The sequence below is a fragment of the Dama dama genome, chromosome 9 (genome assembly GCF_033118175.1).
Source record: "Dama dama isolate Ldn47 chromosome 9, ASM3311817v1, whole genome shotgun sequence".
NCBI lineage: Eukaryota > Metazoa > Chordata > Mammalia > Artiodactyla > Cervidae > Dama > Dama dama.
The window spans coordinates 33117147-33142911 of NC_083689.1; the positions used below are offsets into that span (position 1 = coordinate 33117147).

The window sequence follows — 25765 nt, forward strand, 5'->3', positions numbered from 1 at the left end:
AGAAGGGACAGCTTTTGCCTACATTAGAATGTAAACTAGAATACATAAGGAATGATGAAGTCAGAAAATAATCTAGGGGGTATAAATTTGATGAAAAACAAACCTATTTACAAAATCTCAAAACTCACCTTAGAAAACATTTTCTAAATACAAAGGGAAAATAAGAAATTGTTAAGTGGAGAAACTTAGCAGTCACTACCCTAGGCAAGTGATCAAAGCTACTTGGAACCAAGGCGACATCATATTCCTTTCTGATGTGATGCACTGAGATCATATCACTTCTATGATATCTGTGCTTAGACTGCATACCCAAGTATAATCATGAAGAAATATGAGACGGCCTCAAACACAGGACATTTTACAAAACAGCCTGCACTTCAAAAAATATCAAGGTCATGAACCATAAAGAAAGGCAAGGAACTGTCCCAGATGAAGAGACTAAAGAGATATGACAAAAAGATGAAATATGCGATCCTGAACTGGAACTTGAACCAAGGGGAGAAAAAGCTATAAGAAATTCTGTGCAGTTGATATTATTTTATCCTTTATACAAATAAGAGACCTTCTTTAAAAGGTTAAATAATAGTACAAAGTAAACAGTACCTCTAAGATATGTAGTCTCAGTATTCAATGTATTAGGCAGGTTGCTATCTCCCTGGCTAGCTGTATCAGAGAGCTAAAGTCTCAATCCGAAATCTTTACACACATTAAATTCAGTTAAAATTAAGTATTCTCTGACATTCTTTTAACAGAAATAATCAAATGGATCACCCTAAGTGTATCAAAGTTAAATATTTCAAGTTACAAAAAAAAAGATATAGTGACCATAAGGATATCTGTCATCCATTTATTTCAAACAAGTTACTTTAAAAGACTTATCAAATACAAATGAAAGTACACTCTAGATGAGATAAATAAAAATTACAATAGAAGCAACTGTAACCTGCAAAAACTGAACCATAATGACAAATAAAAACTCACACTGTCAGCATACTGAGTTCAAACATCCATACTTACAAAAGGTACACATACCTTTCCCTAAATGTGTGTTTATGCTCATATATCTAGCTGTTCCTGTAAGGCTCTTGTGTTCTCTATACGGTATGTGTTTCTTTGTCTCTGGATCAATATATTCCTTTGCCAAACCAAAATCTATAATATGAATAACTTGCTGGGTTTTGTTTCCCGGCCGGCCTATTAAGAAGTTCTCAGGTTTTACATCTCTGTATATCAAGTTCTTTGAATGGACATATTCCATGCGAGAAATCTTGATGCAAAAAAGAAAAAAAACAAAAGATAAATTTTATTTTAGGCTTGACTAGCATAAAATAGGATGAGAGCGGCAAGACAATTTTCACAATGAAAACAATGTAAAGAGGAGAAAAAAAAAAACCAAACAGAAACTGTTTTATCCCCTTAAAAGCAACATGCTATATCATTCAAAAACATGTTCAATTATGATGAAAAATCTCTTTTTCTATTTTGGTCACTTATAAATGGAAGTGCTTGCATTTTATGAATCCCTTTCATATCAGGAAGACTGATTTAATCAAAACTTTCAGATGATGCCACCTTATACAATCAAATAAATTTACCAATACAAAATCTTAAAAGTATAAACAGATATATTCAGAAAATTGCAATTTATTTTTCCTTTTCAGTTCAATAATGGAAAAACTTTTACAATTCTTACACTAAAGAAACTTAGAGAGTCTAAACTGTTAAAAACAGTTAACAGAGCACCCTTCAGTCATATTTTTCTTTTTCATAACTTGTTCACTTTTCTTACGTATTAAACATTTAAAAAGATATTGAAACTAGAAAACTTTGGAATACAACTCTAATAATAATATAATACATTTTTATTCCTTGCTTTACAGTTACTCAATATTCATTGTATAAATTGTCACAAAATAAAACATTACAAGTAAGTAAATAAAAATGCTTCATTTAGTAATAATCATGGTTCACAATACAATGTAAGTGAACACAGTCACTCAAGCCATTTTAGTTTGTTAACAAATTTTGGGTCATATATATACATAACATTCTATGACCTATACTTTTCATTAACTAGGTGTTATGAGCATTTTTCAGGTCATGAAATATTCTTTTAATAAACAATTTTTAATGACTACATATTATCTTATTGTTATTAATAATTTATTCAACTAACTTATTTCTGTGCATTTGGGTTGTTTCCCACTTTATTATAGACATCTCTGGACAAAAAGCTTTAAGTACACCTGAATACTTCTATATGGCAAATCTGCAGAAGTGAAAAAAATCAACAGATTAAAAACAATTTTAAGACTTCTGCAACATATACTTATTAACATTTGTTTAGAAACATCCTTAAAAATTATCCTCTAGGTTATTGCCACATAGGCTCCCTGAAATTTAAATGTCTAAGACCCCCTCACTAGTTTGTTTCTTCTTTTCCTAGGCCATTTTACATTAATTTACTGAGATTAAAAACCTGTGTTTCTGACGGTTCTCTAAGTATTCATTTTTTTTTCCACGTATGGTAGATCTTTTTTTTAGTTTTATTGAGAAATCTCCATACTGTTTTCCACAGTGGCTGTACCAATTTACATTACTACCATCAGTGTTCAAGGATTTTCTTTTCTCCATATCATCACCTATGTTTGCTATTTTCATTCTTTTTTAACTTATTTTTTTATTGAAGGGTAACTGCTTTACAGAATTTTGTTGTTTTCTGTCAAACCTCAACATGAATCAGCCATAGGTATACCTATACCTCTTCCCTTTTGAACCTCCCTAAGTATTCATTTTTGACATGAAAAGAGTGCTGGAAACAACTTAATTCTCCAATGGAGCATTCTGATCTTAAAGCAATAAGATACTAATTTTTTCACACAAAAAAAATATATCTGCATCAGTTATTTTAAGCTACATTCATCCTGACAAGACAATGATATGAAAAGTAGACATATTTTTATTAGGTTGAATGCTATGGACGACAATGTTGCAGAACTTATAAAGTAACTTAGTCGCCAAATGGAACCATACAATTGGTCAAGCAGCTTCAAAACATCCTGCTTTACTTACCAGTTGGATAGCTATCATGAGAACCGTTTTAAGAGAAAATGTTCTGTCACACAAATCAAACAAATCTTCCAAACTAGGTCCCAGTAGTTCCAGCACCATAGCGTTGTATTTACCACAAGGGCCAAAATAGTAAACTTGAGGTATACCATCTGGGGGAAAGAAGAAGGGCTTTAATAACTTCCTCATCTTAAACATCAAACTCTGCTTCCTAGAAAATCAATACACAATTTTTAAAACATTTCTGTAGTTTTAAGAGCTGCAGCAGGATTTTTACTTTTTCTGTACAAACTTTTCTTGAAACAGCCTCCTCCCTCATGAACCACAGGGAGTCAGGTTACACCTCTGCTCCACCTGCATTGCTGAACTATGTTATAAACACTGCTTCACTGTTGGTCTCCACCACTTCACCACAGAAAGCAACTGTGCATTTGAGCCTTATTATTTCCATGGCCTACAGAAATGTCTGGCACACAGGAAAGATCTTACTTGTACTGAAAAAAGGAGCCACTGCACTCTTTGATAACCTTGTGGTAGGCATAACGTTAAGATCAACCCCAAGATTCCCATCCACTGGTGTACACATCCCTCTGGTGTATAATCCTTCTCCTCCAATTGTGGGCAAGATTCCCAGATTTTCCTCTAATCATTAGGTTGTATTATATGGCAAAAGTAACATAGCTAAGGCCCATGTCACTGGAGTTTAATCAAAAGGGAGATTATTCTGATGTGCCTGACCTAATCAGGTAAGACACTTAAAAAGCCATGCTAGAAGTCAGAAATATTCAAAAGCAGCAGAGCAGTTCTGTTGACGTTAAAAACCAACTACCATGTTGCACAAGATGGCAACATGCCAGAGAACAGTGGGCAGGCTTTAGGAACTGAGAGCTTCGTCCCAAGGCCCTGAAAAAGTCAATTTTGAAAATACGAACGAACCTGGAAGAGGACTCTGAGCCTCAGAAAAGACTGCAGTCCAGGCTTACACCTTGGTCTAAACCTAGAAAAAGACCCTCAAAAAAGGACAAAGCTAAACTATGCCTGGACTCCATAGAAACTGGGAGAAGACAATAAAGTCTCTTATTATATATCACTAATTACTAAATAATTCATTATGAAAGAACACAAAATAATACAAACTCTAAATATAAAGCCTAAATGCACAGAAATCAAATGTACTTTTACTTTTTTGTGTATTTTTTTATTTGTTTTTAACTGGAAGATAATTGCTTTACAATATTGTATTGGTTTCTGCCATACATCAACATGAATCAGATACAGATATACATTATGTCCCTTCCCTCCTGAACCTCTCTCATTTATTTCATTTTTAGAACTAAGACTCCCAACAAATTAACATATAATAGGTGATCATTTTATTTTAATACTGCATCTATCTATTTGTTTTAAGGAAATGAACAACTTCCATCTAAAATGCCTCAGTTTTACTTACAAGTGTTTTTTGTTTTGTGTAATGATTTTGGAAGGGAAAAAACTTTCTAAAATATACTAAAACGTTCCCCCATTCTTTTAAAAATAAACAGTATGAGGAATGCAATTTCACTCTTACTGTTTATTCTATCATTTTGCATAGTAAGTACTGCATGGGCAAAATAAAACACTGGACTGGAAGCCAAGATAATTAGGTTCTTAGTCTGTCTTAATACTAACTATTCAATCTCTCAAGTAGACTTCAGTTTATCTATAATATCAATAGTTTAGAAAAGACCAATTTTTCCTGAAATGCGAATGTAAGGGAGGCGTGAGGACAGCTAAAGATAGGAAGGTAACATAATATAGTCATGATAAGCACAGAGGAAGGAGACACAGTCAAACTGCATACATGGTCCCTTCCTCAAAAACAGAGATTCTCATACACTCCCATGTGTATAAAGATACACTCGCATATATATACATACACTCCCATGTGTATATATCATCACCCTGCACCACACACCAGATAAACACACACATTTTCCCCTGCCAAAAGAATCATTAGAGCATGAGTTAAGGTTGGTTGAATGGGAGGATGTGGAACCACAGACACAGAGGATCCATAACACGTATATGGAGGGCCGACTATGAGTTACATGTGGATTTTTGACTCTGCAGAGGGTCAGTGTCCCTAGCTCCTGTGTTTTCCAAGGGTCAGTTCAACATTGCTAAATTCCAAAGAGCTCCAAAATTAAGTTCATGGTTAATAAGAAAAGAAGTAAGGCTATATAACTGAATATTAGGGAGAGTGTTTGAGAAATACATTACTCAGTTACAGTTAATACTTGGATTAAATAAACGTGGCCTAAATCTTTTTCCAAGTCAAGTTTTCCCTGGTCGTCCCTGAATCGTTTCTCTGGTTGCTGTCATTGGAAGTTTCAGGTGTGCAGCGTTATAATCTGGCATCTGTGCAGGCACTCCCTGTTCTGCTGCTCTTCACCAGTATTTTTTTTTTTAATTACAAATTGGCCGTTTATGGCACCCCTACAGAGAGCAAGTCTTTGGTGCCCTTTTTCTAATAGCATCTGCTCACTTCATGTCTTTGTGTCACATTGGGACAGTTTTCACAGTATTTCTGACTTTTCTGAATAGCAGCTTCCCTTGTAGCTCAGTTGGTGAAGAATCTGCCTGTAATGCAGGAGACCCAGGTTCGATTCCTAAGTCGGGAAGATCCCTTGGAGAAGGAAATGGCAACCCACTCCAGTATTCTTTCCTGGAGAATCCCATGGAGAGAGGAGCCTGGCAGGCTACAGTCCATGGGGTCGCAAGAGTCAGACATGACTTAGCAACCAAACCACCACCTTAGCATGAATTCTTACTGGAGCCACTCATACCATACTTGAGTTATATCTACCCATATGACGTGTAAAAAAGACAAAAGGCTCAGAAATAGTGGATAAGAGACTCATTAATGTTTACTCTAACTCTGACATACTGCTTTTACTATGCTATATACATTAAGAGCCTAGTGATGCAATTAAGATTTATCAATAGCTCTTAGTTACTAAGTTTTAAAAAATATTTCTACGATGTTTTTCTCCTGCCTCTGTGCCACTGAAAAGTATTTTTATGTTCTTGATCTAGCAATCTCTAATAACCCATTTCCTGTAGCTTCTAGCCATAAAGATGCTCACTGAACACAGGAGAAGAATGGATTAACATAGAGACAGAAATACAAGAAAGTACCAAATAAGTTATAACTGAATTAAAAATATATATATACTGGAGGAGTTCAATGGTAGACTGGATGAGGTAAAAGACTGAATCAGTTAACTGCAAGACAAAACAACTGAACTTATCCAGACAGAGAAGCAAAATGAATCTTAAAAAGTGGAATTAACTTAAGAAACCACTGAGACAGCATAAAGCAAAATAACGTTTGCATTACATAGATCCCAGAAGAAGAAGAGAGAGAAAAGGGGCCAGAAAAATCATCTGAAGAAATATGGCCAAAAATTTCTCTAATCTGCGGAAGGAAACAAGACATCCAGGTCCAGGAATTCCAGAGAGTTCCAATAAAGATTAACTCTAACAAACATACACCAAGACATGTCATAATTAAAATGGTATGTAAGTTAAGGATAAAGAGAGAATTCTAAAAACAAGAGAAAACCAACTTATTACCTACAAAGTAAATCCCATAAGATAATCAGCAGATTTTTCAGCAGAAGTTTTACAGACCAAGAGTAAATGGCATAATGTATTCAGAGTACTACAAAGGAAAAAACTTTCAACCAAGAATTCTCCGTCTAGCAAGTTTATCATTCAGAACTGAAGAAAGGATGAAGAGTTTCCCAGATAAACACAAGTTTAAAGAGGTTCATCACAACTAAACTGGCCCTATAAGAAATATTGAAGAGATTTCTTAAGCTGAAAAGAAAAAGAACTAATTAATAGTAAGAAAACATACACAAGTAAAAAATATTACAGGAAAAGGTAAATATATAATAAAGGTAGCGGATCAATCACTTATAAAGCAAACATGATGGTTTAAAGACAAAAAGCAGTAAATTTAAATTAAATTCCAATAACAATGGATGCTTTAAATTAAGAGACAACATATGTCATCAAAAGCATAAAACACTGAGAAAAACTTTTGTTAGATAAAGCTTTCGCATTCAAGGTGCTACCAGTTTAGAACAGGCTACTACTTATATAGACAGTTCGATGTGAATCTCATAATAACCACTGGGAAAAAAACGTGTAGTAAATACACAAAAGAAAATGGAAAGAAATGTAAATATATCACTGAAGAAAACTACCAAAACACAAGCAAAGAAAGGAACAGAGAGGAACTACAAAACTACCAGAAAAAAAATAACAAAATGACAATAAGTATGTATTTATCAAGAACTACTTCAAATGTATATGGACTAGAACAGCCAATTAAAAGACACTGAGGGACTATTTGAATTTAAAGGGGGAAAAAAAAGACCTATCTACATGTTGTCTACACAAGACTCACTTCAGGAGAAAGGATACACACAGTCTGAAAGTGAAAAAATTGAAAAACATTTCAATGCAAATATAAACAAAAAGAAAGCTGGACTAGCTATACTCATATCAGAGAAAGAAAATTTTAAAACAAAGACTATAAAAGACAAAGAAGAGCAAACATAATGATAAAGGTGTCAATCCAGGAAAAAGGTAACACATTTATAAATGTACATGCATCTAGTAGAGGAAGACTAAGATATACAACTCAAACATTAACAAACCTAAAGGAGAAATTGAAAGCAAACAATAATAGTAAAAGTCTTTAACAACCTACTTACATCAATGGATAGATCACCCAGAAAAAAGTAATCAGAAAGAAAACAAATTTCAATCATGTATTAGATTACATGGGCTTAATATATAGAATATTCCTTCCAAAAGCACCAAAATATACATTCTTTTCAAGTGCACATGAAACATTCTCCAGGAGAGATCATATATTAAGTCACAAAGTCTCAGAATAAATTCAGAAAGGCTGACATCATATCAAGCATATTCTCCAACCCACAATTCTATGAAACTAAATATCAACCACAAAGCACAAAATCATAGAAATTAATAAACAACATGTACCAAGCAACCAATAGGTCAATGAAGAAATTAAAAAATACCTAGAGACAAGTGAAAGCAGAGTAACAACATACCAAAATCCATGGGATGCAGCAAAAGCAGTTCAAAGAAGAAAGTCCATAGCAATACAGGCCTATCTCAAAAAGCAAGAAAAATCCAAAACAAATAATGTAACTTTATACCTAAAGGAAACAAAAAGAATAAATGAAGTCCAAAATTACAAGGAAGGAATAATAAAGATATGAGGGGAAATAAATGAAAGACATTTAAAAAACAATAGAAAAGATGAATGAAACAAGAGCTAGTTCTTTGAAGAGATAAAATTGAGAAATCTTTGGCTAGACTAACCTTAAAAAAAAAAGAGGACTCAAAATCAAACTGCAAGAGGAGAAATTACAAATGATACAACAGAAATACAAAAAATTATGAAACCACTATGAACAGTTATATATTAATAAATTAGACAACTTAGAAAAGAGTGGGAAATTCCTAGAAACAAGCTCCCAAGACTGAATTATGAAGAAATAGAAAATTTTAATAGAATAACTACTAGTAAGGAGACTGAAAGAGGAATCAAAAAGCTCCCAACAAATTCAAGTCTAGGATCAGATGGCTTTCATCAGTAAATTATTCAAAACATTCAGAAAGATTTAATACCAACTCTTCTCAAACTCTTCCCAAAAACTGAAGAGGAAGAAAACCTTCCGAACACATCTCATGAAGACAGCATTACCCTGATACCAAAACCAAACAATGACCCCCATTAAAAAAAATTACAGGCCAATATCCTTGATGAGGGTTCCCCAGGTGGCACAGTGGTAAAAAGAATGCACCTGCCAATGCAGGAGCCACAGGAGACTCGGGTTTGATCCCTGGGTCAGGAAGACCCTCTGGAGTAGGAAATGGCAACCCACTCCAGCATTCTTGCCTGGGAAATTCGATGGATAGAGGAGCCTGACGAACTACAGTCCATGGGGTCACAAAGAGTTGGACAAAACTCGGCAACTGAGCACACACATCCTTGATGAACAAAGCTGCAAAAATCCTCAACAAAATATCAGCAAACCAAATCCAGCAATACATTGAAAGAATCATACATCATGATCAAGTAGGATTAATTCCAGGAATGCAAGAATGTTTAACATCTGAAAGTCAATCAACATGATATACTGTATTAACAAAAGGAAGGATAAAAATCTCATGATTATCTCAACAGACTCAGAAAAAGCATTTGACAAAATTCAATTTATGACTGAATTTGAAAAGTCCATTTATGATTAAAAAAAAAGGGGGCAGAGGATTTGAATAGGTATTTTTCTAAAGACACATCAAAAGGCACATGAAAAGATGTCCAGCATCACTAATTATGAGGGAAATGCAAATCAAAACCACAATGAAAGACCACCTCACACCTGTTAGAATGGCTATTATCAAATAAGAAAAATAAAAACCAAATATTGGAAAAGATGTGGATAAAGGGAACCCTTGTACACTGTTGGTGGGACTGAAAATTAGTGCAGTCATATGGGAAACAGCATTGAGATTCCTCAAAAAAATTAGAATAGAACTACCATCTGACCCAGCGAAATTCCACTTCTAGGTATTATCCAAAGAACACAACACAATGTGAAAAGACACAGGAACCCCTAAATACTGCAGCATTATTTACAATGGCTAAGAAACAGAAATAAGCTAAGTGTTCATGGATGCATGAATGGATAGAGATGTGGTGCATATACATGAAGGAACTCTACCACAAAAAAGAATGAAGTCCTGCCATTTGTGACAACATGGATGGACACTGAACGTTCTATGCTAAGTGAAATAAGCAAACAAGACAAATACCACAAAATTTTACTCATGTGTGGGATCGAAAAAAAGCAAAATGAATGAATACACAAAATAAATCAAAAGCAAACTCACAGATGTAGAAATCAAATTAGTGGTTACCAGAGGGAAAGGGAGTTAGGGGGATGAGTGAAATGGGTAAGGGGAGTCAGCTGTACAGTGATGGATGGTAAATAGAAATGTGGTGATGATCACTTTGTAGTGTGTACAGGCATACTTAGGGCATATTTTGGGTTCAGTTCCAGACCACTGCAATAACAGGAATATCAAAATAAATTTAAACAGAACTTTTTGGTTTCTTGGTGCATATAGAAGTTATGTTTACACTATACTGAAGCCTATTAAGTATGCTGTAGCATTATGTCTAAAAATACAATGTACATACCTTAACTTAAAAATCCTTTATGGCTAAAAAATGCTAACCATCATTTGACCCTTCAGCAAGTTGTGATAGTAACATCAAAGATCACCGAACATAGTTCACCAGAACAAACATAGTAATAATGGAAAAGTCTGATGGTGGTGGTTTAGTTGGTCAGTCAGGTCTGACTTGTGAGACCCCCATGGACTGTAGCCTGACAAGCTCCTCTGTCCATGGGATTCTCCAGGAAAGAATACTGACTGGGCTGCTATTTCCTTCTCCAGGGGATCTTCCTGACACAGGAATCGAACCCAGGTCTCCTGTATTACGGCAGATTCTTTACCAACTGAGCTACAAGGGAAGCTGCCATTCAGAAAAGTCAGAAATACTGTGAAAACTGTCCCAATGTGACACAAAGACATGAAGTGAGCAGATGCCATTAGAAAAAGGGCACCAAAGACTTGCTCTCTGTAGGGATGCCACAAACGTCCATTTGTAATTTAAAAAAAAAAAAAATACTGGTGAAGAGCAACAGAACAAGGAGTGCCTGCACAGATGCCAGATTATAACGCTGCACACCTGAAACTTCCAATGACTTAGAAAAAAACTTCAGGGACAACAAAGAAAAACGAATTGGAAAAAGATTTAGGCCACATTTACTTAATCCAAGTATTAACTGTAACTGAGTAAGTATTTCTCAAACACTCTCCCTAATATTCAAAGTTATATTCTTATTAACCATGAACTTCATTTTGGAGCTCCTTAGAATTAAGCAAAGTAGAAGTGACCCTTGGAAAACACAGGAGTTAGAGGCACTGATCCCAGTGCACAAAAATCCACATGTAACTCACAGTCAGCCCCCCATATACATGTTTTGGATCCTCTGTGTCTGAGATTCCACATCCTCACATTCAACCAACCTTATATCATGTAGTATTATAGTGACAGTGTTAGTCATTCGGGCTTGTCTGACTCTTGGTGACCCCACGGGCTGTAGCCTGTCAGGCTCCTCTCTCCATGGAATTCTCCAGGCAGTAATACTGGAGTGGGGAGCCATTCCCTTCTCCAGGGAATCTTCCAGACCCAGGGATGGAACCTGCGTCTCTTGCACTGCAGGCAGATTCCTCACTGTCTGAGCCACCAGCGGAGCCCGCCGGGGAAGTATTACTTCCTACTGAAAAAAACTCATGTGTAAGTGGACCCCACTGTTCAAGGGTCAGCTGTGTAGTGTTCAGACTCTGCCACCATATAATATAATCTTGCCTTCCTCTCCCTCCCCACCATACCTCCCATTCTAAGGCCCAGATTTACTCTGCCTTGCTATTTTGTTCTAAGGCTGCATTTCAAGTTTCCTACCCTAGTTCTGCTATCCAAATCACCAACTTCCTTGCTTCCCAATGTTTAATTTTCCTCTCTTCAAAGGCATCTATTAAGCATAACTCAAAATTCATAACTATTCACACAGAATTTCTGAACTGAAAAGACGTATGCGTAAATAAATTCATACAAGCCAACTCATTGTTGGCGGTTGTACATGTACATTCAAGCAAGGTATACACATAATATATCTTTGGCTTTCTAAAATAATACTGAGAAAGAGATCAACAAAGGAACAAATGAGAACAGCTTCCATTTTCTTCAAAAACTTCCTTTCTTTAATGGTTTCAAAGAGTCTCAAAAATATTTATCTCTACCTTATCCAAGATGGCTAAATTCCATAAAGAGCATTACATTTCACTGAGTAAATTAAATATTTAGTCTCCAATCTGAGGAAAAATACCCCAGCTTTATCATTCAACATAATTTTACCTTAAAATGATTCAGCAAAGATCTTTGGTGAAAAAAAATGATCTAACTCTAAATAACTTTGAAATACATATTGCTTCATGAGTCAATGAATGCAAAACCTTCTTACATAACTACTAATATAATGGATAATGTATTTCAACACAAATTCTGTCATTGAATACATGATCAGAGTTACATATCTTTTCAAAATCGAATACAAAGCAAAAAGCAAGCACTGGAAAAACCAAACTAAAATTCCATTTCCCAGGACATGGCTGGGCAGTTTTCTAACAATGAGCAAACAAATCAAACTGCTATGAATTAGGAAAAGCTGCAACTAATAAACAGGGGATAGGGAGTACCCTAAACAAGCACCAAATAAAACAACACAACCACAGCAATATAAATATGATACGCAAGACCAGAAGTGAGAGGTGAGGGACAAGAGGGCAAGAAGAGAGGCTCTGGAGAGATGGTTGAGAGCAAAGAGTAATGAGGTTTTAAGTTACTAGCTGTGTCTCTTGATCAAAGTTTTCTGGCTACTGAAAAGCATGAACACAATCCAACTCAATGAGCAAAAGCAAGCTTTTTTATTTGTTTTTATATCCAGTGAACTTTCAACTATAAACTTAGAGTCCACCCAATTTCAATTGTTCTAAAAGCATTTTTGAGACTACTACAAAAAGTCCTTGATTGTGGGCTGACAAAAGTTACTCTGATTAACTTCTAACATCACTAATTTTCAGTGATGCTTATTAGCATCCCCAACACTGGAGACAAGTATTTTTTTCCCAAGAAATGTTGCAGAATGGGTAAGAATACAAAATTCACACACAATGTGAAAGTACAATTGCACCATCTCTCTCCCAAAATAAATTTAACACCTCATTTTATATTTCAGCACTTCACTTATGTGATAAAGCACCATCAATTAAGTCACAAAATAACATATGGAGATCCTACACTCTTAATACTGTTTGGTACTTCAGTTCCTTATAGGTGGGCAACAGTTAAGCATCTTATTAAAAGAATGATTGTCATGATGTTTCTTTCCATTTTCAGGTCCACTACTGTTCATGTAGGAAGGATTAGAACCGAAGTGGTGGTAAAGAACCCATGTGCCAATGCAGGAGACGTAAGAGACATGGGTTCGATCCCCGAGTCGGGAAGATCCCCTGGAGGAGGGCATGGCAATCCACACCAGTATTCTTGCCTGAAGAATCCCCATGGACAGAGGAGCCTGGAGGGCTACAGTCCACAGGGTTGCATAGAGTCTGACATGACTGAAGCAACTTAGAATGCACGCACATCAATATTAACATTCTTATCAGGAAATTTAAACTCTACAGACCTGATCAAGAAAAACTGAAATCTGATTAGAAAAACTATAGAATTATGACACAGGTTATGTTCTTTTCCAAGGAAATTCTTTGCTTTCAGGTATTCTTAACTTTTAGCACCAATGCTTATACTCCCAGCTCAGCAGTTCTCAACACATGGTCCCCAGCCAATTCAATCTTCCTTCTTCTGGTGACACCTCAGTTTCCCACGAGACAACCACCTCTCCCTATTCTTGGCCCCTGGATTTCAGGTAGTGCCTGAGATGAGCCCAAGATGCAAGTCTGGGCAATCAAATTCACAGTGATTAAATCACTAGATACAAAACAAGTACGATTCAGTTCCAGAACTTTTATTTTTTTGGTGCTATAACTTTTTCCCCCAAAGTTTAAACTTTTACCCAATTAACAAGGCTGTGGTAACTTCAGGTGAACAGTGAGGGGCTCGGCCATAAGCATATATGCATCCATTCTCTCCCAAACCCCCATCCATCCAGGCTGGCACATAACACGGAGCAGAGTTCCATGTGCTATACAGCAGGTCTCTGTTGGTTATCCACTTTAAATACAGCAGTATGCACACGACCTTCCTAAAATCCCTAATTACCCCTCCCTCCCCACTTCAGGCAACCATTACAATTCACAGTTCTAGAACTTTTGCTGAAATTTTTAGTTAAGAGATACCTTTATAAGTGCTAAGCTAGGCTGTTGGTAAGCTTCTCTGTCATTTTGTAAGAAGGGCCAATCAGAGAACAAAGCTTACACATTTGCTTACACACACACACAGACACACACAGAAAGCAGAGACAAATTAAAGAATGTCTCTGGTGACAGTACTGCAAAGTCTTATAGACAAGTCTTTTCCCCGAATTTATAGTACGTGGTCAATAAACTCCTTTTTTTCCCCCCACTTAGCTTCTTAGGGCTTTCTGTCACTTACTAGTCCTAACTAATATGTATAGTTTCACATATAACTAGTTGTATCCCCTCACCATTTAAATCTCAATTGTCAGTGATAATTTTGATAAGTCCTGGAGGACTGTCTGTATCAGACTCAAACATGCACTATAGAAAGTTTATAATGATAAAACCATTATTACAAAATGTCAACTTAGTGTCCCCACAATGATGACTCATTTGGAAAGCATGCTCTAAGGAAAAAGAAAAGAATGCAAAATTGATAATGTATTAAGAAATGTACAGCTCTACCAAGCAGAAGGTAAACATGAGCTTACAAAAAGACACATGAAAAAATTCCATTCTATTAAATCTGGGAAAACAAAATATCCTTACTTGGTAAGACACTGTACATATAAAAATCATTACAGTTAGTAGAACAGAAATGAAAAGTGGAGCTGAGAAAAACGTTAACATAAAGTAAATACAACACAAAATAGGGAATTTTCTCATTAGTTTTTTCCAATGGAACAAAATATCCATTCTCAATTAGATTTAGAGTTTATGTAAAACTATATCAGTATTAACTTCCTACAGCCACTATAATTACTACACATTTGTGGCTTAAAATAACAGAAATTTATTTTCTCACAGTTCTGGAGGCTAAAAATTTTAAATCAGTTTCAACACGCTGAATCAAAGAGGTTCTATGGGACAATTCTATACCAGGATTTCAGGATTCCTTGGCTTATTGGCCATATCACTCCAGTCTTGGCCTCCGTAGCCACCTGGCCTTCTCTTCTGTTACATAAATTATTCCTCTGACTCTCTTTTACTGTGCATTTGGGGCCACCCAGATAACCCATGTGCTGTAGTCCATGGGCTCGCAAAGAGTCAGACACGACTGAACAACTGAACTGAACTGAGATAACCCAAAATAATCTTTAATCTCAAGATCCTTAACTTATTCATACCTGCAAAGTCTTTGCTACAAGGTCACATTTATAGATTCTAGGAACTGTGATATGGATATCTTTTAAGGGGCCATTTTTCAGCCTATTACTATGTCATAAGTCATTTCAGTAACTATAATACCACCAAAAAGTCTAAGAGTCTAGAAACTATATGAACTTTATATTCCCCAATTAAATTTTTTCACAATGTTCTCTATTTCTATTGGTACCAACACAAAAAGCTCCCAAAATGGCATATTTAAAATAAAAAGGGAAGACTCTAGAGTGAGTAAGAAAATAACCTACTAACCACAGCCTTAAGAAGTATTACTTTTAACTAAATTTAACATAGTATTCCTTGAAACTAGAGTTACTATGACAATTCATTTTATTACAAATTTAAAAATGAATATAAGACTTTACCTCCAGATCCTAACTGCTTGTAGAATCTGTATTCCAAATGTAGCTGTGGTGCTCTGGATTTCATGGGCTCCTGTTTAAAAAAAAAAAAAGCAACAATTAAAAATATTTAAGTTACTAAAGTGTCACTAGGCTCCAATTATTATGAATGTTACAAATCTTGATGTCAACTCTTATATATATATTAGGTATCCTTGTCTCCCTAAGGTTAAATCCAGATAATAATCAACTTTAAGTACAATGTAAAATAAATTAATGCCATAAACATATACAAGGTTAAATGGCTATTAGACAAGCATTAGGGAAAACTATGTTTGACTCTTTGACCCTGAAGAAAAGTATTCTGTGAACATTCTTGACTAAGGCAATGATGGCCCTGATTCTATTTCTCCTGTTTCCAGGAATTACTGTGCCCTCTACACTATATATTTCTGATGAAAAGGTTCTGGGTTAAAGTGGCATTACAGAAAAGTAAAAAAGAACAACGATGGAGATGGGAAAATTTTGACAGTAGCAATACAGTTTAAAAAATTATAGATGGAGTACAGCTTACAGTAAAACACAAAATTTCTAAATATTAGGCTCATGAGCTTTGTAAATTCCAACCACTAGCTCAAAAAGCCTTTAGCGCTTTTCTATCACCCTTCTCTCAGACTTCTATCATCTTTTGATTTGTTTTGTCTGTTGCTGGATTTCATGCAAATGAGATTGTATGATATATGTTTTATATGTATGTGTCTGAGTTTTCATTCAACAACATGTTTCTGAGATTTATACCTACACAGACAAACACACACACACTCATAGAACATAAACAGAAGCAAAGCAGATTTAAGATATAAATGTGTGAAAATATTTGTAGGAAACAAAACTGTAACAGAGTAATAACACAGGAAAATTGAACAAGATCCAACAGGAAAGTATGTAACAAGCTAACAAAATTTAAACAAACAAAATCAACAAAACTTCAAGAAGAACAAAAAACCCAAAATAACCAAAATTTAAAACCAATCTGTCAACACACTAACACAACAGCAAAGAGAATTTGGAAACTGAGAGACAGAAAAATATCTAAAGAATAAGAAAATTTTGTAGAATGCATCTACATAAATTATACAAAATGCATTATTCAGGAAGAAAAATAGAAAACACAGAAAAAAAGATTAAAGAGCTAGACAATATAAAGAGCACTAATATGCATTTGATAAGGAAAAGAGAAAGAAAAGTGAGCAGAGGCAATAACTGAAAAAATAAATGAGAGAACTGATGAAAGATAACAAACCAGAGAGTCAAGAGGAATGTGAATCCCAAACAGAGTAACTAGAAAGAAATTTATACTTGGACATATCGTAATGAAAGAACCAATGACAAAGACTTCAAATAAGAAAGCTATAAAATCCCAGTGGAACAATTTAATCATAAAGATTATTATAAGAGAAAACAATCAACTTAGTTCTTAAGAGGCAGGATGGTAGGGTAAAGGCAGAGGCACTGAAATTAAATTGTGCTGGGTGTGAATCATAAATTCACTACTTGCTATATTTACTTAATCTTTTTGTACTTTTCAGTTCCCTCATTTACAAAAAACAGACAAAGTATTGTCTCATTTTATTTCTATACACATATATATGACTTAAAACAGCCCCTTCCATAGAGTGGAATTCTTTAGTTAACTATATTAAAGTATATAACCATAAGATATAATAAAAAGATACCCAAGTAGACAGTCACAAGTAAAATACATAATTCACTCAATCACTAATATTCCCTAGGTAAAAACAGAAACCCAGATCTAATTTAGTAGTCAGTTCAGCTTGATTCCAATATTTACTAGCACTAAAATTTTATTGTGCCACCATACAAGAAAAGTCACCTCACCATTGGATGAATTTTTCATTATTCATGAATGACAGATTATTACGTAACTATAAACAAGATACATAATAACCTGTCATTTGTTGTATGGCAGGAGGCAGGAGAAGAAGGGGGTGACAGGATGAGATGGTTGGATGGCATCACCAACTCAATGGACATGAGTTTGAGCAAGCTTCAGGAGTTGGTGATGGACAGGGAAGCCTGGCGTGCTAATCCATGGAGTCGCAAAGAGTCATGACTGAGTGACTGAACTGAACTGAACAAACAAGATATGAGACTGGTGGTTGAGATCAAGTTAACAAATTAACCTGAAGCAAACTATCAATATGAACTAGGGTAACATTAAGTAAGTGTGTAAATTTTTATATGGGATATATAACAAAACTGAAATTAGTCACTAAAGTTTGCTCTCTGAATGAACACCACTGTCATCAAATAAGGCCTTTGTACCAAGGTACGAAAATAAGATAGTACTGAAGGTATACAGATACAACATTTTCAAGTGGTTACTTTTAAGGCAGGTTCTGAACAAAATTATGTGGTTTTCTATAAACAGAGACAATAGATACAGACAGACATATAAGACAGAAAAAATAAATAAGGACATTATATATATATATATATATGTATATACATATAATACACATATAAATGCACACACACACACACATGCAAGTATTTGGGAAGCTAAGTACCAACCATGGTTTAACAGTTTATATGAAAAATTTTCTGTCCTGTCAATACATTTTTGGATGAATCTGAGGCAAGCATAACTCTGTACCATACTTCAACCTCAAAATGCCACATGTAGATATAAAAATACTCCCAGTTTCCCAAAGAATATTGAATAACAACATTATTATATGTAGTTCTGATCACTGTGCTTTAATAAGGGACAAACCAAGGCAGAAAAATGATGTCAAAAAACAAAAGAAGAAAAAAAAAAATAAGGGGACTTCCCCATTGGCTCAGTGGTAAAGAATCCACCTGCCAATGCAGGGAACGTGGGTTCAATCCCTTGTCTGGGAAGATCCCACATTCTGTGGAGCAACTAAGCCCAAGCACCACAACTACTGCATCTGTGCTCTAGAGCCTGAGAACCACAACTACTGAGCTCACACACCACAGCTACTTAAGCCTGCTCGTCTGGAGTTCATGCTCTGCAACAAGAGAAGCCACCGCAATGAGAAGCCCACGCACCACAACACAGAGCAGCCCCTGCTCACAGCGACTAGAGAGTGCCTTCACACAGCAACAAAGACTCCGTTTAGCCAAAAATAAATTAGTAAATAATTTTAGGTTCCAGAATAAAAAAAAAAAACTTGACATTAAAAAAAAAAAAGTACGTTAACAGTGATACAGCATGAAGGTAAACTAAAACAAGTGACATATGTGTATACACAAGAAGGCTAACGGATGATATAGTACATGTTTAGTAAGGTATCAAAGATGTCAACAGGGTAAACAAGTTTCAAATCTGAAAATAACTGGAGCTAAGGGTCACCAGTTAATGACTGAAATTGACAAGTCAAGGTGAGCCTAGTGTGGCTCCTATTTTGACATAAAGATTTATTTGCCCTAACCTAAGTATCATTCACATGCTCCCGTGAATGGAACTACTCACTACAAGCCATCAATAACAAAGAATATAGGTACTGCCATCCTAGTGTGCCACGTCCACTCCCATCACCATTCAATGTCTGTATCTTAGACCATTGGCCTAGACCATGGGCAAAGAAAAGTCAGCAGTGCCCATTCCTTGCATCCTGGTCCCCCTAGTGTGATTCACACAAACTAACTCCCCTTGTCATGACTATACACTCATAAGGGAACCTTGTAAATTTCTTTTTGTAATTTTAGCTTAATATTCTATGTAGATCAGCCTACAGAAAGAAAACATGATTTATACTGTTGTGTGCATTCTGGACCCATAACAGTAAAATACCTTCACTTTAAGTTAGAAATTAACTCTTCTGAAATACTTACCCCTGAGAGCTTGATTGACTAAGTGAATTGATGAATACTGTGAATCTAGTTCTGACTAACAGTGACAATTTTAATGAGACAACCTAACCAGATTTTCTGTCATAAAAATCAAGGACCAGAACTTAAACCTAGGTGAACTCATGCCAGGTAAATGCCAGTCCCAACTCACATGTCAGTGAGCCCATCTCAGAAGCACCACAACCCCTACTGCGCATTTTTATTTTCCAGTAAAAACAGGCAGCATTTGTTCCAGTGAAACTTGGTTTACACTCAGAAAGATACTTAAACTGTGCTTTTTAACTTAAAACACAGTTTTCTATCTTATCGCCAAAGTTTTGTTTTTCAATTTCTCCAACTTGCCTCTTGCTTGAATAGTCTCTTCTGTAGTCACATTACCCTAATAACAGAGGTTATACTGGCAGAAACAAGATCAAGACTGGCAGGCAGGCTGGGAAAACCAAGCAAGCCATGCCCAACCTCAGGGAAACCTGGCTGGTAAACCAAATAGTAAAGTTGCACCAGAACAAAGTTATATATCATAAAAATCCCCAGATCCCAACTATACCGGAAAAAAAAAAAAAAAAGCTGCCTTACAGCTGTCATAGCAGGCTTCTTTAGGACTTCAAATCAGTCCCTTGGGAGTTTGCTTTCCTGGCTAACCTCCACCCACATCAAGAATTTCTGAATCCCTGAAGGTCAAGAAAGACCCAGTTTTACCAAACATAAAACACAAACAGAAAAGAAGATTTTGGAAGCTACCTGGAAATACATTTTCAAATAATGTAATCCTAAATACTAAAGACACTTTTGTCCAAATGCTTGAATCAGGAAGAAAAACCTTGCATTCTAACTTCTATCATACTAAAAATGCCAGTACATCAGCTTCCTCAAATTTGAAGCAGTGCCACATTTTAAGAATTCAATTCGATAATGCTGCCAAAGTAAAAGAATTAAGTTATTGTAACACAGAAAGACACAGATATCTTACACATACATTACCATACACTTGAGGGGCACGATGACGCTAGAAGCTTAATAACAAAAGGTCAGTTATGCCTTGCACTTTCCAAATAAACACTCAAGTTACAAATGATATGGAAAAAACTAGTGAAAATACAACTTAATCGTTAGAGAAATAACAAGAAAATAATTGAAGAAAAATAAGAAACATGAACTTACCAATTTAATGGCCACATATTCATTTGTATACAAATTTTTCCCTTGAAAAAGAAAGAAAAATGTCAGATTCTCCAGGAAGTGAATTTTAAAAGATATATTATGTAAAACTGCTCTGGGGGGATAGGAGGAAAAGCACAGGATACATTTAAATAAAATATAGATTTTTGCTTCCAACTATTTAGCAGAAACCTCATTAACAGGGATATATTTAAATTTATGATCAACTCAGTAACATTTAGTATTTCACCTGGATTCAGAGAAAGAAGTAAGATTAACTAAGAAATACTTTAGCCTATTTATTAAAAAAGAAAAAAAAAAGAAAAACTCTTATTTTGTTAGAATACTCTGTACCACTTAGGAAGTAATCAACAGGCAAACATACTAAGTTTCAAAACCAGAATGGCATATAGAAACAAGACTAGACAATTCCTTTTTCAATCACCACCTCATTTTAAATCCTTTGTCATTATCAGATGCGATCTTAATAAGGCTCTTACATAATCTAGTAAATATACAGAAAAATCTGGAATGCATTTAAAATAAAATAAAATTTTAGAAATACTATTCAATAACTGGCTTTGACAAACTAGTTATTTACTCTGAGGGGAAGAAGTGTTATTAGCAACTCACCTTAAAACCAAATTAAATTCCAGTTATTTTAAGAGTTAGATATAAGCCATAAAACAAGAAAAAATATTTATCAGCCCAGTATATAGAAGCCTTTTGAGCATTAAAAAAAAAAAAAAAGAAAAAGATTAAGAGATCAGAAGATTTTATACAGATTTGACAGCTTAAAACATTTTAAACCTTTTTAAGTCGAAAAACCTACACAAAGAACAGATAGAAGACAATCAGAATAAAGATTTAACATAATTAATATGTAAAGAATCCAAGTAAATTACACTAATCATTGGCACCAGCAATTTGAAAATAATGTAGAAAATTCCACAGGGTCAGCATCTGTAGTTCAAGTAAAACACTATGGAGAATTAAGTATATAAAGATAATCTGATACATAAATTCATGTGCTTCTTTACAAGTATAGCTAAAAGGATAAAAAAGAGAACAATATTAGATTTCTGAATTTCTGAAGAAAAGAAGAACAATGATAGTTGTTATGTTTAACTATGATAGTAAATGGCCCTGGTTACACTGACTACTGAATAAAATAGGTAATCATCAACTTTCACACATGTAATTTTTTCCAACATAATACTCCTAACTTCATTTTATTCAGTAGCTGATGAATGGCAGTAAAACTTCTAGACAAAATTTCAGTCTTGGATATGTTGCCACAGTGAGCAGTATTTTCACGTAAGACTCTTTGCCACAAGCAATTTCACAGCCCAGCTAACGGCCCATAAGGCAATTTTGCCATAAAAAACAAGGAAAATAAAATTTTAAATAAACATTAAAAAGGACACAATGACACATGAAAAACTAGTAAAAAAAAATCTTTTAAAGACTTTATTGTGAAAAATGAAAATATAAAAAACATTTAAAATTTGTGAAGATTCATGGTAATAGTTGTATTATGGTATATCTGAGAAAAGGTGATACTTTGTCACCTTTTGTCAAAGACAATCATTAAGGATTCAGGATCTCATACTGGATCTAAATTCTCTATGATATAAAAAAAATTTGCACTAAGTCTCTCCAGATTTCCCTGGAAATAAAATGAATAATCGAGGGACACTCCTACTGATTATCAATACATGTAACCCATATAAAGAAAGAAAGTGAAGTCGCTCAGTTGTCTCCGATTCTTTGCAACCCCATGGACTGTAGCCTACCAGGCTTCTCCAGCCATGGGATTTCCCAGGCAAGAGTACTGGAGTAGGTTGCCATTTCCTCCTCAGGATGTAACCTATATAACTGGTAATAAATCACTGCACTACATTTACATGTTCCAACACATGCCCACTCCTTATATTTCACCAAATCAACTAAGCTAGATACTGTACCAAATACAAAAACTCTGTCTCCATCATGTTCTCCACTATCAAACAGCAAAAATTTTGACCATTTTCAAGAAACTTACACTCATCAGGAATCGTGTAATCATTTCTTTTGTGGGGGACACAAAGAGCTTGATTCTTCTTTAGCTTCCAATTTCTAACTGCATGATAAACCTGGTAAAGACGGCATCAGAGAACAAGCAACTGTATCTGAATTAGCCAAAGTTGTTGTTGTTCATCACTAAGTCGTGTCTGACTTTTTGCAACCCCATGGACTGCAGCACACCAGGCTTCTGTGTCCTTCACTATCTCCCAGAGTTTGCTGAAATTCATGTCCACTGAGTCAGTGACGCTATCTAACCATCTCATCCTCAGCCGCCCTCTTCTCCTCTTGCCCTCAATCTTTCCCAGCATCAGGATCTTATCCAATGAGTCAGCTATTCACATCAGGTGGCCAAAGTATTGGAGTTTTGGTTTCGACATCGGTCCTTCCAATGAATATTCGGGGTTGATTTCCTTTAGGATTGACTACTTTGATTTCCTTGCAATCCAAAGGACTCTCAAGAGTCTTCTCCAGCACCACAATTTGAAAGCATAAATTCTTCAGCACTCAGCCTTCTTTATGGCCCAACTCTCATTTCCATGCTTTGATCATATGGACTTTTGTTGGCAAAGTGATATCTCTGCTTTTAAATATACGGTCTAGGTTTCTCACAGCTTTCCTTTCAAGGAGCAAGCATCTTTTAATTTCATGGCTGCAGCACAGTCCACAGTGATTTTGGAGCTCAGGAAAGAAAACCTGTCACTGCTTCACACTATTTCCCTTCTACTTACCATGAGGTGATGGGACTGTAAAAATAACTAAATCACTTTGCTGTATGCCTAAAACTAACACAACACACAAACTATAATTCAATATAAAATGAAAAAAAAAAAAAACATGAAAGCACTGCATCCGTGGACAAATGAAACCAAACTGTCAATCATTCAAAATCAAACTGTCAGCCAGTTTTCTTTTTATCTTTTAGAGCACTGAAACCAAATTGTCAACCAGTTACCTTCCCCTTTAGGGCAAAACTGCCTTACGGTCAATGAGTTGTATGACCAAACAGCAAGACTACTTGTGACAAAGAATGTCATGGCAAAAATAGTGAGAACCACTTCCAACACTGTACAGTAGTGTTTGTTCACAGAAATATTATAATGCTCTTCTGAGTTTTGTTCTTGTTTTATAAAAATGAGTGGGAAAAAAGTGTTCATTCTAATGCTAAGTAGCATAAGTCTCACAAACCTATTACACTGATCACAAAGATGGAGATGAACAGGGATGCCTAAGTGGTGTAAGCTAAGCTGTAGTCAAAGTACTCACTGAGCCCGTAAATTAAAAAATTAGAAAACATACCATTTTTCAGCCAATTAGTTCAGCATTTAGACGTGACCATATATATTTTAAGAATACACAATGTATAAAATTGGCTTAGTGAATAAATTGATACAATGAAAATTTTAAATCTTGAGGAACACTTAAATCCTGAGTGTCTAACAAAGGAAAAATTTTTAGTTTAGAAATGGAATTTATATTTCATCAAGACATTACCATCTTCTCAGAATTATTTTGTATTGTATATGATATTTATTCATAACCACAGAGAAAAAAATATTTATAGGACAAAAAGTTAAAAACAGATCCCATACAATGAAAGTAAACAAAATACTTCTTAAAATATTGTTCTTGTTGTCATTTACATGGTCAAATGTTTATTTTTAAGTCACAGAAAGTGAAATGAAAGTGAAGTCACAGAAGAAAGCACTAAATCCTAAAAGCATTTTCTTTTTTTGAATATTAGCAATTTCACTGAACTTTGAAGGTTATAAAAATGAGCCATGATTGAATACTACCAATGCATTTTTGTCACTTTGCATAGTTCAGTTCAGTTACTCAGTCGTGTCCAACTCTTTGCAACCCCACAGACTGCAGCACGCCAGGCCCCCCTGTCCACCACCAACTCCCGGAGTTTACTCAAACTCATGTCCATTGAGTTAGTGATGCCATCCAACCATCTCATCCTCTGTCGTCCCCTTCTCCTCCCGCCTTCAATCTTTCCCAGCATCAGGGTCTTTTCAAATGAGTCAGTTCTTCGCATCTGGTGGCCAAAGTAGGAGTTTCAGCTTCAGCATCAATCCTTCCAATGAAGATTCAGGACTGATTTCCTTTAGGATGGACTGGTTGGATCTCCTTGCAGTCCAAGGGACTCAAGAGTCTTCTCCAACACCACTGTTCAAAAGCATCAATTCTTCAGCGATCAGCTTTCTTTATAGTCCAACTCTCACATCCATACATTTCTGGAAAACCATAGGTTTGACTAGATGGACCTTTGTTGGCAAAGTAATGTCTCTGCTTTTTAATATGCTGTCTAGGTTGGTTATAACTTTTCTTCCAGGGAGCAAGCATCTTTTAATTTCATAGCTGCAATCACTGTCTGCAGCTGATTTTGGAGCCCCCCAAAATGAAGTCTGTCACTGTTTCCATTGTTTCCCCATCTATTTGCCATGAAGTGATGGGACCAGATGCCACGATCTTAGTTTTCTGAATGTTGAGCTTTAAACCAACTTTTTCACTCTCCTCTTTCACTTTCATCAAGAAGCTCTTTAGTTCTTCTTTGCTTTCTGCCATAAACATTGTGTCATCTGCATATCTGAGGTTATTGATATTCTCCCAGCAATCTTGATTCCAGCTTGTGCTTCATCCAGTCCAGCATTTCTCATGGTGTACTCTGCATAGATGAACAAGCAGAGTGACAATATAAAGCCTTGATATATCAGTGCTCCTTTTCTGATTTGGAACCAGTCTCATGTTTCATGTCCAGTTCTAACTGTTGCTTCTTGACCTGCATACAGATTTCTCAGGAGGCAAGTCTAGTGGTCTAGTATTGCCATCTCTTTCAGAATTTTCCAGTTTGTTGTGATCCACACAGTCAAAGGCTTTGGCGTAGTCAATAAAGCAGAAGTAGACATTTTTCTGGCACTCTCTTGCTT

General features: G+C 35.4%; 1 protein-coding gene across 6 annotated transcripts in view; it reads right to left on the minus strand.

Moving 5' to 3' along the window:
• Nucleotides 1-25765, minus strand: part of CSNK1G3 (casein kinase 1 gamma 3) — a 124674-nt gene that overhangs the window by 57385 nt on the left and 41524 nt on the right. For all 6 annotated transcript variants that reach the window (XM_061150898.1, XM_061150899.1, XM_061150900.1 and 3 more), the window contains exons 3-6: nucleotides 20772-20812; nucleotides 15735-15804; nucleotides 3073-3221; nucleotides 1033-1267 (exon numbers count right to left, since the gene is read on the minus strand). In XM_061150898.1, the coding sequence (XP_061006881.1) occupies nucleotides 1033-1267; nucleotides 3073-3221; nucleotides 15735-15804; nucleotides 20772-20812 (495 nt within the window). The remainder of the gene's footprint in view (nucleotides 1-1032; nucleotides 1268-3072; nucleotides 3222-15734; nucleotides 15805-20771; nucleotides 20813-25765) is intronic.